Genomic DNA, 15,354 nt, shown 5'->3' with positions numbered 1-15,354 from the left:
CAGTACCACAAAGCAAGAACAACAACTTTGCATGACGGCGACGGAACGTAAAACCTGACCTCCATCCACTACGTTTTATAATTCTGAACGGAGAACAATAAAATACTATAACATATGGATACAAGTACAGTACTACGATTGTATCCTGTGGATATTGAATTATAACGTTTTTTGTTTCCTTCATCGTGAGTACTGTAAAGCAAGGGTACAAAAACCAGATGGTCGTGCATTGTGCGAACAGTATTACTTGAAGTATACTATTAATAATACTAGTACTACTAATCAACGAGCCAACAGATGCGATGGCCTTGGCGCCACTTGAAGCTGGGGTTGTTGTTCGCGGGTGCATCGGTGGGGTCTCCTTCGAGGGCATTCACGATTGGGTCGGTACTGCTTGGCAGCGAGTTGATGTCATTCGAAGGTGATGTTGTTGGCGTGTGGTGCGTCGTCGTTGTCGGAGATCTCGACGTTGTACTTGATGCCATAGAGGAAGCAGTGCTGGTAGCTGGTTTGGCGGTTGTGGATGTTAGTTTGGCCGTTGGGGACGGAACAGGAGAGGAGACCGAGGTAGTGGTTACCGTCGTGGTTTTGGTGGTGCAACAGTAGTAACCGTACGCGTTGTCGGTGCCTGCGTCGTAATTGTTTGAGTCGAGACGACGACAAACGCAATACACAAAGCAAGAAGGACTTTCATGTTAGGCAAGAGTGAATGGCACAGCTTCACCCGGCAGTTCGTCGAAGCCGCAGAGATAAAATCGACCAATCTCCTGTACCATGAATGGTCAACGCGAGTAGGAAATGCTAATGCCAAAGACACTGGTTTGCCAGCGCGTGGGAAATCTCCCCGGAAGGGACCCAAATCACCGCTTTCATGGCTTGCAATTCTCGTTCAACATGGCAAGAACGTTTCAATAGCGTTACGGCCAGTGCACATCAAGCACAACGTACGAAAAGCACTGTGAACAAGCTTCACATTATTACATGTCTTTACAAAATAAACGCTGTGACATCGCCACTAGATGCGTGACGCGAGCAGTCGACGAGTTTCTTCACCAGACCGTCGCGTGCTAGCGTAAATGAACATCCCCAGGAACGCCATGACTGCCCCGGTGAACATCGACTGCGCAATCACAGCCCCTTGGCCTTTGCCTTCGTGGGATAAAGCAGTGGTCTGGACACCCCACAATGACATCATAGCAGTGTTCACGCCCGAGGCCAAGTGCTCCTTGTGGATCACAGTCAGGACTTGCAACCACTTGACAAAGATGGGAAACGATACGCCTTCCAAGGCATGAATGTCGCGCCCACCGGGTCCTTCCATCGAGCAATGGGGCAACGACTTGAGCACCGCTTGGGCGTCGTTGTAAAAGTTGCTGCACGCTGTGTTGTTCGCGACATCGTCCCACTGGGACACCGAGGGCGTCGATTTGGTCAGAATGGACGCGTACAGTCCCGTGGAAGACATGCACGCCATCAAGTTTGGGTTGTACGTGAGAGGTTCCACGGCTTGCTTCACCTCCTCCTTGTTGCATGCCTCCGCGGCCTTGGGGTATGCCGCCACGTCCATGATCGCCACCACCATCTCCCACGTAATGAGCTTGAACACATCTAGTTCCGCGCAATTCTGGTCCAGTGCCACGGACTGCATCAACTCGTACAAGTCCTTGCAGTTGTCACTGTCGTCGAACGCCTGGGTTTGCTCAACTGTGGGCTGCTTATGGTGCAAAAAGTCGTCCAACCGCATGTCCATGTCCGCAGCACAGGCTGCGCTCAATGGACTGTCGTGGACAGCATCTTCCACTGCGTTCCAGTTGGCTTTGGTGCAATGGTGGGTGGCGGCGGCGGTCGCCACGAGCACAATCACGAGGAAAACCAAACGGAATGTCATGCTGCCGATCCGAATTTGAAAGTGAAAGATCGTTGTTTCATGACCATGACAACCGATCTTCCGGTTCTTATCCGGAATTTCTTGTCCCATCAACAAAGTAAAAGCAAAGAAGCCGTTGGAGAAAAAGGCGCCAACGGTCGTTCGTGAAAAGGACATCAAAGTGTGTGAGATTTTTTTACTTGTCTACTTGAGATTGTAACTGCCAAGTTTTGGCATGGCAGAAGGGGACGGTGGTGTGTTACGATTGAGGCGGCGGCACTTTGAAGGCTTCCCATGGCCAGTTGATGGACTGGAACAGTCGCCATGTCGAGTTTTGTGGGGAACCGGCCGCATTGGACGAGTCGAAGCCCTTCATGCTGGCTTCAGATGCTGCATCCCACTTCAGCATTTCGGTCACGAGGAAGGGGACTGTGGTTGGCGGAGACAGCTCTGGTACCTACCCGCGCATTGACTCAAGTGAATGTGCCACCGCCCCCAACAGCTCATAACGCACCTCGTGGGGGGAATACAAACACCGGAGCAACTCTGTGGGTGAAATCGTATCCCGTCCTTTGCGAAGGGTAATGCGGGTAAGTCCTTCGGCGTACAACTTGCCCGTCTCGGGGCATACGAACCGAGCGCGTAAGTACACCCACGTGTGGTCCCAGTGGATATTTTGCGTGTGGATTTCAAACGGTTGGTTTGGTGGAATGGCATGCCGATACCGAATGGCGTGCGACCCCACAAGAAACATCCACTTGTTGGCCAAGACACGGTCAATGATGCCAGTGTACCTACAGTGCATAGACAAACTTGTGAGCAGCCACCATGAATCCGTAATGGACATACCCGACAGCATAGTCCAACGCCAACTCCATCTGCGTAAAGTACGACGAGTTGTTCAAGTGGAGGTTGGTGTCGGTATCAACAACCCCAATCCGAGACTTCCACACTGATGGAAAGTCGATCAGAATGCCTGGCGGAGGTGGCGCAAGGCGGCGCCTCAACCTCCCAGACATCACGTTCCACACAATGCGAGGAATCGTCATGCTTACTCCGTCGGGTTGTTTGAAGATGTTTGAAAAGTACAGTCCTGTAGTTCGCTTTTACTGTTAGTTGACGAAACGTCGTCCGCTGGAAGTGCATCGCATCCGGATAAATCCGAACAGACATTTCACATGTGTGATGCTATTGATTCTCACTCATCCAAAGCAACACCAGCTGACTTACTGGTACTCAGCTCAATCAAAGGCAATGGTACGTTCACAGTGTATGCATATAACCAAGCGTTATCACCTCAATGTATGCCAGATAGGGCGGTGTGTGAGTTAACAGCATTGGTCTGCAGAGGTGGGGGCAACCACGGGGGCCTTCACGAGCTTGAACGGTTTGCCTTTGACCTTGGTGCCACCCGCGCGCATGTCTTTCGATCGCTCGTATATCCGCAGCACGAGCGCTTCGATGGCCTTGGTGACCGTCGTGACGGCGTCCGTCTTTTCGTACGCCATCGCGTCGGTGTGCTTGTGAAACATTTCGTTCACGGTTGCCACTGCAGACAATTTCGTTCCTCGTCAACACACATCAACTCATCTTGGGAAGTTGCCGTACCTTTGACTTCGTTCATTTCAAACAGTTCGCACTCATTCGTGAGTGCCGACGCTTTAGCATACAGCATGGAGTTCGCTAGGCGGTACGGGTTGACCTTGTCCGACTTGCCGTCGTGAAGCCACCCCACGCCTTCCACGGGATCGCGATACACCTACATATCGCAAATCAAAACTTTCAATGCGAGTAGAGTCGTGTGTCTACCACGTCCATGAGCAGCTTGGTCACTTCGTTCTCTTGGACATAGGCAGGAGGCCGCGGCTGCTCCTTGTCGATTTTATCCGACTTGTTTTCAACCAACAGAACCCCCCCCAACAGCTCGGGGTCGGAATTTTGCTTGAGCGCCCGAAGCCACGACAGCCCCCCGCTGGTTACCCCCGGGTACACCTCCTTGAACGTGTTCTTGTTGGTTACGTCGTATACCAAAATTGCGCCTAATTAGAGGATTCGTTGAGCGACGTTCAATACACGTACGAGTGGTACCATTGACACGACGGTAATGCGAACTTGAAATCGCCTGGTATCGCTCTTGTCCAGCTGTGTCCCAAATGTGCGCCGTGATGTATTGATGCGCGTCGCCGGCTTTCCAATCGGGCCGTTTGATTTTCACTAACGACACACTGGCGAGTTCAGAATCGAGAGAGAGGGAGCAGGGGGGGCGTACGTACCCGTGGCGAACTCTGGGTTCAACGTGGCCGGGCTCTTGTCGTTGTACGACTGGCCTCGCGCCCCCACGGCAATGAGATTGGTTTTGCCGACGCCAGCACTGCCAATCATGATGATCTTGTAGATCGTTTCCTTGGTTTCTTCCTGCACAAACTGCATGATTATACTAGTACGTCACTCGAGTACGAAGCAAGCTGCGGAAATGAAACTCCGCCTGACTGACGGCTAAAAAAATGCCCCCGTTTTGCAACCGTAGCAAGGCCCTACGTCTATATATAAAGTCAACTCCTTTCGTTTGTGTTTATTGCAGGCGCCATATATAACATTAAGGTAACAATCGTTCACTTCGCCGACCGTGCACTTTGTTTCCAAGTCTTACTGTATTCTTGTAGTGATGATGCAGTAAGTATATCCACGATTTTGCCTTATCGTGTTGTACTACGTAGTACCCAAATTCCTGCATGTGAAGGCTGAACCAACTCGCTTTATATTGGTCAAAATGCTACCATTATTTCGTTCAAGCCAATCAAACAAGTCAACGCAGTACAAATGGCCAATCCAAATGAATTAGACCATAGTAACGTTATTAACAGTAAGACTGTGAGTTGTTTTCGATCAGGTTATCTTGACATTGTCTGGGGTACAGATCCATAAGGTGTAGTGTAGTCGTGCTTCACTTACATTGATATTTCCTGCGTTTCTCTCAAAGTAGACATTTATACAGCGGCGACGCACAATTCATACGCATTAGCCACAACTTTGAAGACTCTGATCAAAATGGATATGGATTTTCGGTTATGCCGATTGGTCTTGTAGAACGTCCGTGATGGCCGGGAACGGATTGGACTTGCTCAAGACGAGGATCTTGAGCTTGTGGGAAATATACCCCTTGACATATCCCATAAAGATCAAGTTGGCGACGAGGCTCTCGAGGGCGTCCATGTCCAGGTCCGCGCTGTCGACGGCATCCACCGCCGCTTGAAAGTCGACGAGTTTCAACTGGTTCTTCTTGTCGCGAATGAGGTACACCTTTTTCAGCAAGTTGCGCATGACAATCGCGCGGAGTTTCTCCATGAGGAGGTACACGCCTTGCAGGACAAACTGATCTTGGTACCGATCCATGCTCTAAACGGTCTTGAGTACCATATATATATATATATATGCGAATAAAGACTACTTGGTTGAACTCGCGAATGTTGCCTTGTTGGAGGGCAGTGGAAATGCCTTCGAACTCGGTCAAGTTGTACGTGGCAATCAGCTGCGTTGACGGCACCACGCCCAGAATGAGCTTGACCGGGACGAGAAATTGCAGGATTTTTCTATTCGTTGCTTAGATCGTTAAAAGTACTTGGCCAATCCGATACCAGGAAATTCATCCATTCAACCAATCAAACACAACCATTTAATGTGTGACTTAAATTAGTGTAACCATTGAACAGTATTTCCACGCAAACTTCAGTACAAAAATGAGCGAGGCGATTTGGCACAATGGCAATGTATGATGTATGTATTGTCAAATCGATGCGAATCATTGACTTAAGAGATTGATTAAAAAACAGCCTAAGCCAATCAAATCACGTTCTATCAACAAATTTCTGCCAATCAAAATGTCAGTCGAGTCCCTTCGGGCAAATCAGGTACATTTTGTATTCCGGTAGTATAGTTTGTACAACCTTAAATTCGATCAAATGGATTTGAAATAGCTGTTAGGCGAAAGGAATCAAAAGTCCAAATTTGCGTATAATGACAATATATATATATATACCTCTTGTTGCGTGTGTATTTTTTGTGGCAATGGTGCCACGCAAAGCTCAAACTGGCTTCGGCGTGGTGGTACTGGTCTTCAAACATGTAGATGCGACCGAGGTAGTACTTGTACGTGACTTGATCCCGCTTGTCGAATTGGTCAAACGATTGCAAGTCCACGGCGCGAATGAGATTGCGGCATAGGTTAATCGCGTTCAACTACCATATATGGTTAGCACGAGGGGAACCAGACCGATGATGGCAGACATGAAAATAGATCTTGAACAGCTGGTTCACGATGTACAGTGTGCCCGGCCGCTTGCTTAAGTCGGGCGCCGCGCGGTCGTTCACGGTCATGGAGAAGGCACGTTTGAGATGCTGCTCGGCATTTTTCTACAAGCATGGTGGAACAGATTGTCATGAGTGATGAAGTACCACATTGTCGTGGACTTCCCCGTCGCCGCGCTTCTTGCCTGCTTCCACGTCAGCATAGAGCGCCAGCATGCGTGCGTCGTACACGAATACATGCAGCCATGGCACGAGCCAGTTGGATTCTTCGCGAAACACTTCGAGAAACTTGCTACGAACACACACGAACGTTTAGTCATCACAAATGCCACGAAAATGAGGATTGCTGTACATGAATCCCGAAATGTGTTCGTCGTACGCCAGGACAAATTTGTCCTCGTGCACAAGCCGCTTGGCCTTGAGAGTCGCCGCAACAATGTCATGGTATGCCGCCAACGGCCCGACGAACGAGCTTCGACACGCTGCTTCAATGACGCGATCGTTGTCCAGGAATGGTGCGTCGGAAGTACTCTTGTCGAAGGAAATCGCCAGAATGTTCGCAACATGCGCGCTTTGCTTGCGAAGAAGACTCCCAACCACCTCCTTCACGGCCACAGCTGCGGCGTTCATGTCGAATGGAAAACAGACTCGTGTCGTCAAAATAACTAAACTTCAAGAAAACCGTGTATATTTTGACGAATATTTTCATTTTTGGCGTCAATATTCAATGAGATCCACTGGGGTGTGCGGACCTTGGGGCGTTGGCTGCGCAGGCTGGGGATGTGGGGGGCCTTGCTGGTAGACACGCCTGCCTCATGCTTCAAGCGCGCACTGCCACGTATATACCCCGAAATAACCCTAAATTCTACATATACTGTCCTTCTACTGGGTAGTCTGACTTTCAGCGACCCTTGTAAAACGCTCTTGACGTCGAGGGCGAAAGTAGTTGGACAACGTTGATAGGCATCCCCCGGTAGCTGGTAGAACCATGAATGTTTGGCAGAACGACGCACACATGTACGATTCTGCTACTCGTATCCGAGTTGGCGTCATATTGGAGAAACTCGGATTTATCGAGTGAGATCTATATGGATAAGGTACGGATAACAGCGAGACTTATTGGATAAATTTCAATTTCCCACCCTTGATAATAATATAAAAGAACAGAATATTGAGTAAGCTTATCCCGAGTCGACCAGGGTCCGAACATATTATCCTTATTCTTGTACTGCAATACTCAGTGAGGGTTGACATCTCGCCCAATTAGAAATTGAAGATATAAAAAATATGGACCGATTTGGTCTAAGGAGGTTTATGTTTATTACGTTGCAGTCTTGCACTTCACTCGGAAATCGAATAATTTTTCCGAAATACAGCTGGCATCCAGACAACTTTGGTCTTTTCTTCATGGAACTTTGGGAAAATTTTGCAGTCTTTCCAAAACAGATTGTGGCATAATTTTATGGGGACCAGCCCTTAACTTTCAGTTAGTTTTAATCCACCTAATAAAGTCCGTTATTTCGAAGTATTCGATAATGTGATTGTACAGAATGATTCAATCTGAAACGGGCTTCAATAATATGATGTCCGTCGATACAGGAAATTTAAACTGGAACCGTGTCATTACTCAGGAGTATTGTGATTACAGTGGAATTTTCACTTTGGGTTGGTTGTTTGAACCGCAAACATATCGACGCTACGTTTTGATTCGTCATAAATTGCGAATTTTAGCTAATCATGAAGTATATCTCAATGACAATTGGAGAATGTGAAAGGTCTCACAGATACAATCGGGATTGGCGGCAACACAGCACTTGGCAACCGTTTTTACTTCGCCGTGTCTAATGGGAGTGTATTATGGGATATCTCAGCAGCCAAAGGGAAGTTGGTACCTGCTGTTTGAATATGATTAGCCAATTAGAATGCTGGAAACGTGGTTATGGGTGAACGCAATTGTGCAAGGACTTTCCATCCATCAATCGATTTTTGCACCCGGATACAAATTACCATATAAACCGAGTGAATTTATATTATGAAAATGTATGTCCGGTATATAGAATTTCAGACATGCGCTGCCGACCGAAGAAGGTGGAGCTCTCTTGGTGATAGAAGCGGTCCATCACGGGTTTTGGGGAGTCGTCAGCGTCTTCGACTTGTTGGGTGTATACGTATGGGCGCAGTTCCGTGCCAACTTGGTTCCGTGCCACGATGCATGATTGGTAGAAAACAATCACTCTGAAATTTTCAGCCAATCAGATGCAATTTTGGACGAACTGTTTTCAGCCTATGGATACTTCCACTCTTTTAGTTCATTTTCCATCAACACTAATACCAGTACGAATTTCGACATGATTTTAAGATCTACGAACTGCATTAATTCTCCTCTTTAAGAAACACTATTATAATAGCAATTTGGAGTAAAGGAACCCCTCCATCGAAGGGTCCCAAAAAGTGTCACGGAACTGCACCCATACGTATAGTCCCGATAGACCTGACTCATCTCCTCCAAATTGAGATTTTCGTCATCGAGGTCCTGTTGGAGACGATTGACAACAGTAAATTGGTGGTGTTGGGGCAAAATCGATTGTGATTTACCACGATGCTGTAGTGCACTACAGAATCGTGATAAGGCATATAGTTATGCAGAAGTGTGGCAATTAGTGTGTAAATTTCAATTAACACAGCCATATTGTATTTAGCAACGCTTATTCTTCGGTAGTCCACAAACATTTGTCCAATCTCTACCTTATTATCTGGATAAATACTAGTATTGATTTATTCAGTCCTGGATCACCTACACAGTGTAATCATATTTATGTACTCCAATCGTCGTAACTGAAATGTATTTCCTAAATGAACAAGAGGTCTGGCTACTAGTACCCGAGCACAAGCATGAACCAATTGTGCTAGATACCTCGTTGTCTCATCTCGGTTCAAAGACTTCAACCTACTGTACTTGCCTACTATTAATACGTACTACTAGTATTTTACGCGTGAACCTTGTTCTAGTCGTTAGCAAGGTGCTTGCATGAGTGCCTGAGACTGTACACTCATGGCCATAATACCGGTATAGGGAACGCTAACATTTTTTGGGATATCTCAGCAACCAATGAGGAGACGCGCATGCGATTGCTCTCTATGCCAGTATGATGTGGCGTAGCACCTTTGAACGCATCAATGTTGGTGACGTCAGTTGGATTGGACGTTCTCGAAAGCAAGGAAGTTCACATGGAACCTCTCTATATCTATAAATGATGCAATTATACAGTATCACGCATTGAAATGTCGAGTAGAACCCACAATACAATACCAAGCCACCTACGTACTATCTCAACAGCTGCCGAGGTTGGAAAGTTTGATTTGGAACAGGAAATTGGGCTATTTTATCTCAAAAGTGGTGTTCCCAATAATCGAGTTCACTGTCAATGATCAAGGGGGTGCTCATTGTCAACAACCAAGGGAAGCTGCGCGTGGTCAAGTTCTACGAGCATGTGGTACGTCGACCAATGTCGTACGAAACATGACAGTGCCGTCTGCAGCCCGACGCCGAGCAGCAAGCCGTCATTCGGGATATTTACACCCAAGTGTCCAAGCGATCCGACACATTGTGCAATTTCTTGGAGGGCACGTACGTGCTACCTTTGGAAAACTCGTTGGTTTGGTTTTCATCTAACGTTGGATTAGCGTGCGCTATTGGGGGGACGGGATCAAGCTAATTTACAGACACTACGCAACGCTTTACTTTGTGTTTGCCGTCGACAAGCAAGAGAGCGACTTGGGCATTTTGGATATCATTCACGGTACCAACAATCACATGCGCCTCATTCAGGGTACCCATGTATGGTTAGTTTTTGTGGAAACTCTAGACAAGTGCTTTGAAAACGTGTGCGAATTGGATTTTATATTCCACAGCGACAAGGTCCATTACGTGCTGGACGAAATCGTGATGGGCGGCATGGTGCTGGAATCGAACATCAACGAAATCCTCACAGCGGTCAATGAAATGAACAGATTGGACTCGAACTCCACCAAGCGATCTCTGCCTGGCATGGGCAAGAAGTAAACTGTTCAATTAGTTCAACCATGATGACGCTCTTGATGCCTTGGCCTCGCCAACTCGACATGACGCAACGCTTCGGCTTCCGCGGCCGTTTCCAACTCGTCTTCTGTCGACTCGACAATATCCAGATCCTTCAACCGATGTTTCAGCCGGGGCCACATACTTCGCCACCTTCTCGTTCTTCTTGTATTTTGTCCTTGATCAATCCGTTCGAGTTACGAGCTGAATCGGCAACGACAGCGTTAAAACGGTAATACTCACGTTAAACGCATTAAACGGCTGGCTGGCTGGCCAGTAGCGACAGGACGACTTGGGGTATTCTACAAGATGCACGCGATGTGGCTTTCCTTTAGATGGTGGGGTTCGGTATCTTGACAGGTGGCAACTTGGCCGCCGTCGACATCGCGCGGCACAGCGATCGGCGCAACATCGTCAACATGCGTTGAGGATCACTTTCAGCAATTATCCGGGTCTAATTAACTGTAAATGCACTGTAAACTCAGTGTTGAGTTCATTTTTATTAGCATTTCGCCAATAAAAATGAACGAGGAGCAACTGCATCATCACATTCATTCCTTCGTAGATGAACCCCGGCAACATGTACCAATAATGTTACAATTATCATAACTGAGAAAGTTGGAGTACTCCACGACGCTGGCAAAACCTATTAAGTTCAACCAAGGCGGCTTGGAAGTCCAGAAGCTGACAATCGGAACCTTTGGCCACGAGTGCATCCAACCGATAGGGACAAGTTGAGTCAGCTCCGCACTCTAACTAGGGCAATTTGCCGGGCGTCTTGAACCGATCTGAAGAGCTTCGGACACCCCATATTTAATGATGCCGTGCCTTGGAATACGACTGTTGTACAGTCCATACAAGACCTCACAAGAAGGTATGTCGTGCTGCCATAGTTTGGTGTACTTAGTCTTATGTTAGGGCTGGAGTGGTCGCTGTCGTGCGTCGTTCACGTTGTTGATACGGACTTTGATTGGTCGTCCAGGGGTGCCGGCTGGGGCGGACCTTGGGGCGTTGGTGCGCAGGCTAGGGGTGTGGGGGGTCTTGCTCGTAAACACGCCTACCTTCGTTTTATGCTGCCATGGGGCCGACGGTGATCTTTCCCCAACTGTCCAGCACCATTATCACGGAGGCGACGATGAGGCTATTGCTGCAGCTCATGGCCCAGACGTTTGAAGTCACGATCGGGTCCAACTTCGCTCGAAGTGCCTTCACGCACAAGGGGGAACCGTTCGACCAGTCGTTTTCTGCACAAGACGAGACCGACATCCCCCCCGCGTCGTCGCTCGTGGTAACCAACGAAACGTTTGTATTTGCACCGTTGGAGTGGATGAAGGAGGACTTGAACGGCCTGTTGCCCCTCTTTGGGCGGGACGCCGACTTTCGCAACCTGGTCATGAAGACGTTTGAAGTGATCTTTCGACCGGAAAACGTGCTGGCTGTCACGTACAACCCCATCTTTGGCAGCTTGTGGCGCCTGTGCTGTCGCCAACGGTTGGACCCGCGCCTAGACGACCTCACCGCAAAGCTGTCGCAGTGTGTTCCGACGTTGACAGGGGGCGCCAAGGTGCAAGTGAGCCAATGGCTGGAGGAATCGTACAACGATTCGCAGCGGATTCGTGACGCGATAGCAAACGCGGCACCTCTGGGGCCGTGCTTTACACTCGATATAGGGCACTTGTCCATGTCCAAAGCGAGCATTCGGTCGCTTGCTCGAGCCCCCCAACCAGGGGTGTTGGAGGGCGTGCAAAACATACTGGCGCGGCTGCAATACCACCAATCCCCTCCTGTGTATAGCGACAAGGAGGACGACGACCTAATGTACCTCCCACAGTCCCACTCGAACGAATACCTGTTTTCATTCTTGCCGCATCTCATGTTCCCTTGTACGACGCTCAGTCAGCGAGGCGTCGCCCTTGTCGCGTTGGTGCGTTGCATTTCCAACCACATTCACCTGTACGACCGAGCCGCGGAGTACTTAACGTTGATTTAAGGCACGTGGCTGCCGTTTGATTATGCGGTAGAGTTTCCAGAGATTTTCTCGGCCGAGTTCGTCCAACTGTTGTACCGTGGACAAGCGTACCTGACGCCTTTTGAACAGCAAGTGTACCGTCAACTGTTTGTAGTTCACCGCCTGCGACTGGCAGCTACCAAGGACGTAGACGTGGTAGTGGGCTACACGCCGCAATAGGATAGCCTCTGGCCCGACCGAAAGGCGCGGTGTCACACATGCGGCTACGACACGAGCTTGTCCCTGATGGTCTCGCCCACTTTGTGTGCCATGTGCGTGACCTACGGCGACGACGCGCCCACCCTTCAGGCAAACACCGTCGTGTCCGGCAACGAGTCGCATATCGTGGAATGCCACGACTGCCACGGCATTTACGCCGTGTTGCAAGTTGCCTGACTCCGCACCGCAGCGAAATGCTGGTTTTGCCGCACCAATAATAATATCCCCCTTCCGCCGCCACCGAAAACATATTGTAGTGGCTGCTTGAACCAGTTTATCGATCCTGCAGGACTGTATCGGGCCGATAGGTCGCCCTCCAACGGCTGGCTGTGTCCGGTGTGCACCAATGATGTCTGTTCCATTCAACGCACTCATACAGGCGAGCCCCCACGTCGCCGTCGTACATGGATGGACCACCGACAAAGTCAAGAGTGCGTTTGTCGAGATGGTGTTTCGCACGCCCTACGATTCCATGGTTCAAACTGTTCACGCAAAAACGAGCGGTGCTGCTTGAAACCTCACCGGCTTGGGATGGGTCGACGGTGTTGCACATGGTGATGCATTTCCAAGGCAAAGCGATTCTCCAATCGAGTGCCATCTATGAATCCTTGAAAGCCATCGTCCTAACCGATGAGTTCTCGCTGCCATGTCTTTCCAGTGCATGTGGTCGCTGCCCGACCAAGGTGTGCACTCCGTGCTTGACAAAATGGTTTGGCGCAGCCCAGCCTGGTCACCTGGTGTCGCCTGCAATGCTGGCCTGTGCATTTTGTCGTGGATTCCCCACCCTTGGCGTCCTCCGCAAATACAACCGCGACACGTGTGCGCTGCAGATGGACTCACGCGCCGTCATCGAACCCAACATGCACTACGGCTGGTGTCTGGGTTGCTACCGTGTGAAACAAATGATGAAACGAGATTGCACACGCGACCCCCCGCTGGACGAAGTTGCTTTTCGATGCGCCGAATGTGTGGACGCCCACGCTGCTGTCGACTTGGAGTGCATTCTCGTCGAGTCGCAAGAGTGCCCCAACTGCCATGCTCATACAGAAAAGGCGGGCGGGTGCAACCACATCACTTGCATTTGTGGCCAACACTGGTGCTTTGAGTTTGCCACTGGATTTGACACTGCCCAGCTCGTTTACGACCACATGTACACCTCCCATCGCGACGACGGCGGCAACGAATGAGAGCCTTTCATTTGACATGTTTAATGAATTATATCTAACGTTATATCAGTCGATATCTCCTACGAGCTTCTTACACATGTACACATGCCTCCCGCGAGGAGCCATGAGGTGTAGACACGACTTACACAAGTGAAATCAAGGAATGATGGGTCAACAGCAGGCACACAATACTGTTGGCAGACCACGTTCGAAGTATCCTCCACCACAAACACTAGGGCCCATCCAAGTAACTCGCGCACCCCCAACAACCTCCTTCAAGCCCCCACAGGATCCGCTCCTTCTATAGCGTCGGGTTCCCTTCGCTCCTAGACGACCTACGCCACCCCTTGAGTGGTCACAGAACGTTCGTCACGTCCGACGCAGCCACCATCGCAGATACAACAAGCAATCGTCTGCATATCGCCAACAAAAGGTAATGTGACGTCGGAATTCCGTCGTTGAACCAGTTGGCCCAACTTTGTTCACGACGGTCCTCGGGCATCAAGTCGACAAACGATTGATGTTACTGGCGGTTGGGGGTATTGTAATTGGTCGAAGTCCATCAGTTGGAATGGTTAGGTGGTTGATCAGAACTTTTCCATCTCAAGCGTTGTGTTGGCTAGAATCGCTCATTCCTGAATTTGAGTTCGATGAAGACAGTGGCGATTCTGATGCTCGTGGCGACGGCCAATGCGGTGGTCGACCCGGTGCAACAACGTGACCAAGCGACAGCTGCTGAACCAATTGGGGATCTACGAGCGGCCGAGAGCGCCAAGGAGTGGCGTTGGGGCGGGGGCTATTGGGGGGGTGGAGGTGGCGGTGGTTATTGGGGAGGCGGGGGACACCACCATCATCACCATCACCATCGTTACGAGGCTGCTGGGGATGACACCATTGCTAACTAGAAAGCGACAAGATCTAACCCAATCAATTACTGGAGCTACTTGGTACTCCTTCATTGATAGTACTTGCTACTTTTTCCTCGTGTCGTGTCAAAAAAAAATTCGTATAAACCTACTTTGTAGAATTTACGAAGTCCGCTTCCTTCAAGCGCGCACTGCCACGTATATACCCCGAAATAACCCTAAATACTACATATACCTTCTAGTTTGACTTTCCGTTCGTTAAACGCTCTTGCTGTTGTTGTTGCTGTAACGCGCACTCGCTGTTGACTGCCACGACTGTTGCATTGATTCGTAACATGTCTTGAAATAGTACATTCGTGACATTCGTGGCGCCATAAAAGAAAAGTAGATACTGTCGTGTAGACGAGATGCTGTCCATTGCGACCCAACTGCTGGGCACCCCACCCCCTGCACCACACCCGCAGAATCCATCGACGTCCTCGAGACACTAGTCGCTAGGTCGGGGTCCAAGTCCATCACGTGATATGAATCAAGTGACTCGCCAGTTGATGATGGGTGGGTTGGTATCAAGTGAAAGGTCATTCTTGGATTTGCACGCGACCACCATGAAGACGACAACTGTATTGCTGGTATCGATGGTAGCGCTGGCGACCGCCGATGTGTCCAAGCCGAATGCAGGAGTGCCACCTATTCAAGCCGTGGGGAGTCCAAGTGAGGCGACGCATTTGCGTCATGGCGCCGCGGACAAGGAGTGGGGTCGATGGGGTGGTCGAGGCGGTTGGGGCGGTCGTGGTTGGGGCGGTCGCTGGGGAGGTCGTGGTTGGGGCTGGGGTGCCGGCTGGGGA

The 15,354-nt window shown here is 49.6% G+C and overlaps 8 protein-coding genes across 10 annotated transcripts; 3 read left to right on the top strand and 5 right to left on the bottom strand.

Moving 5' to 3' along the window:
- Positions 1-278: 278 nt before the first annotated feature.
- H257_02110 (hypothetical protein) lies at positions 279-873 on the bottom strand (the record flags this gene model as incomplete). The annotated part of the gene is made up of 2 exons (XM_009825611.1): positions 279-628; positions 816-873. 2 exons carry the CDS (start codon positions 871-873, stop codon positions 279-281), a joined length of 408 nt encoding a protein of 135 aa, XP_009823913.1.
- An 80-nt stretch (positions 874-953) lies between these two features.
- On the bottom strand, positions 954-1,915 carry H257_02109 (hypothetical protein). Its single transcript, XM_009825610.1, has one exon. The coding sequence runs from the start codon at positions 1,886-1,888 to the stop codon at positions 1,016-1,018; it is 873 nt and encodes a 290-aa protein (XP_009823912.1). The 5' UTR covers positions 1,889-1,915; the 3' UTR covers positions 954-1,015.
- Positions 1,916-2,038: 123 nt separating this feature from the next.
- Positions 2,039-2,941, bottom strand: H257_02108 (hypothetical protein). Of its 3 annotated transcripts, XM_009825607.1 has the most exons (3): positions 2,717-2,941; positions 2,382-2,661; positions 2,039-2,324 (listed from the first exon to the last, which is right to left on the bottom strand). In XM_009825607.1, the coding sequence occupies exons 1-3, from the start codon at positions 2,914-2,916 to the stop codon at positions 2,127-2,129; spliced, it is 678 nt and encodes a 225-aa protein (XP_009823909.1). In that variant the 5' UTR covers positions 2,917-2,941; the 3' UTR covers positions 2,039-2,126. The 3 variants fall into 3 exon arrangements, with proteins under 3 accessions (XP_009823909.1, XP_009823911.1, XP_009823910.1); XM_009825609.1 differs by having other exon boundaries at positions 2,382-2,941; XM_009825608.1 differs by having other exon boundaries at positions 2,039-2,661.
- A 181-nt stretch (positions 2,942-3,122) lies between these two features.
- Positions 3,123-4,357, bottom strand: H257_02107 (hypothetical protein). The gene is made up of 5 exons (XM_009825606.1): positions 4,141-4,357; positions 3,956-4,081; positions 3,677-3,906; positions 3,476-3,626; positions 3,123-3,416 (listed from the first exon to the last, which is right to left on the bottom strand). The coding sequence occupies exons 1-5, from the start codon at positions 4,295-4,297 to the stop codon at positions 3,196-3,198; spliced, it is 885 nt and encodes a 294-aa protein (XP_009823908.1). The 5' UTR covers positions 4,298-4,357; the 3' UTR covers positions 3,123-3,195.
- Positions 4,358-4,904: 547 nt separating this feature from the next.
- On the bottom strand, positions 4,905-6,820 carry H257_02106 (hypothetical protein). The gene is made up of 6 exons (XM_009825605.1): positions 6,525-6,820; positions 6,320-6,464; positions 6,152-6,277; positions 5,904-6,103; positions 5,316-5,457; positions 4,905-5,263 (listed from the first exon to the last, which is right to left on the bottom strand). The coding sequence occupies exons 1-6, from the start codon at positions 6,800-6,802 to the stop codon at positions 4,934-4,936; spliced, it is 1,221 nt and encodes a 406-aa protein (XP_009823907.1). The 5' UTR covers positions 6,803-6,820; the 3' UTR covers positions 4,905-4,933.
- A 2,777-nt stretch (positions 6,821-9,597) lies between these two features.
- On the top strand, positions 9,598-10,235 carry H257_02105 (hypothetical protein; the record flags this gene model as incomplete). Its single annotated transcript, XM_009825604.1, has 4 exons — positions 9,598-9,666; positions 9,712-9,800; positions 9,857-9,972; positions 10,039-10,235. 4 exons carry the CDS (start codon positions 9,598-9,600, stop codon positions 10,233-10,235), a joined length of 471 nt encoding a protein of 156 aa, XP_009823906.1.
- A 1,093-nt stretch (positions 10,236-11,328) lies between these two features.
- On the top strand, positions 11,329-13,664 carry H257_02104 (hypothetical protein; the record flags this gene model as incomplete). The annotated part of the gene is made up of 5 exons (XM_009825603.1): positions 11,329-12,178; positions 12,242-12,414; positions 12,439-12,645; positions 12,786-12,808; positions 12,857-13,664. The coding sequence occupies 5 exons, from the start codon at positions 11,329-11,331 to the stop codon at positions 13,662-13,664; spliced, it is 2,061 nt and encodes a 686-aa protein (XP_009823905.1).
- A 629-nt stretch (positions 13,665-14,293) lies between these two features.
- H257_02103 (hypothetical protein) lies at positions 14,294-15,000 on the top strand (the record flags this gene model as incomplete). Its single annotated transcript, XM_009825602.1, has 2 exons — positions 14,294-14,456; positions 14,912-15,000. The coding sequence occupies 2 exons, from the start codon at positions 14,294-14,296 to the stop codon at positions 14,998-15,000; spliced, it is 252 nt and encodes an 83-aa protein (XP_009823904.1).
- Between the last annotated feature and the right edge of the window lie 354 nt (positions 15,001-15,354).

The sequence above is a fragment of the Aphanomyces astaci genome (genome assembly GCF_000520075.1).
Source record: "Aphanomyces astaci strain APO3 unplaced genomic scaffold supercont1.3, whole genome shotgun sequence".
NCBI classification, from domain to species: domain Eukaryota; phylum Oomycota; class Saprolegniomycetes; order Saprolegniales; family Verrucalvaceae; genus Aphanomyces; species Aphanomyces astaci.
The sequence above is the reverse complement of the archived record's forward strand: the minus strand, read 5'-3'. Positions and strand labels throughout refer to the sequence as shown.

Excerpts from the sequence above, each read along its gene's own strand:
- H257_02106 (XM_009825605.1), bottom strand. The coding sequence starts at position 6,802 with ATGAACGCCGCAGCTGTGGCCGTGAAGGAGGTGGTTGGGAGTCTTCTT. Across the intron at positions 5,458-5,903 it reads AAATACACACGCAACAAGAG|AAAAATCCTGCAATTTCTCG; the intron begins GTATATATATAT and ends AGCAACGAATAG. Across the intron at positions 5,264-5,315 it reads ACATTCGCGAGTTCAACCAA|AGCATGGATCGGTACCAAGA; the intron begins GTAGTCTTTATT and ends AAGACCGTTTAG.
- H257_02107 (XM_009825606.1), bottom strand. The coding sequence starts at position 4,297 with ATGCAGTTTGTGCAGGAAGAAACCAAGGAAACGATCTACAAGATCATC. Across the intron at positions 3,627-3,676 it reads CCAAGCTGCTCATGGACGTG|GTGTATCGCGATCCCGTGGA; the intron begins GTAGACACACGA and ends TGCGATATGTAG. Across the intron at positions 3,417-3,475 it reads TGAAATGAACGAAGTCAAAG|TGGCAACCGTGAACGAAATG; the intron begins GTACGGCAACTT and ends AATTGTCTGCAG.
- H257_02109 (XM_009825610.1), bottom strand. The coding sequence starts at position 1,888 with ATGACATTCCGTTTGGTTTTCCTCGTGATTGTGCTCGTGGCGACCGCC.
- H257_02108 (XM_009825607.1), bottom strand. The coding sequence starts at position 2,916 with ATGACGATTCCTCGCATTGTGTGGAACGTGATGTCTGGGAGGTTGAGG. Across the intron at positions 2,662-2,716 it reads GCGTTGGACTATGCTGTCGG|GTACACTGGCATCATTGACC; the intron begins GTATGTCCATTA and ends TATGCACTGTAG. Across the intron at positions 2,325-2,381 it reads GTTTGTATTCCCCCCACGAG|GTACCAGAGCTGTCTCCGCC; the intron begins GTGCGTTATGAG and ends ATGCGCGGGTAG.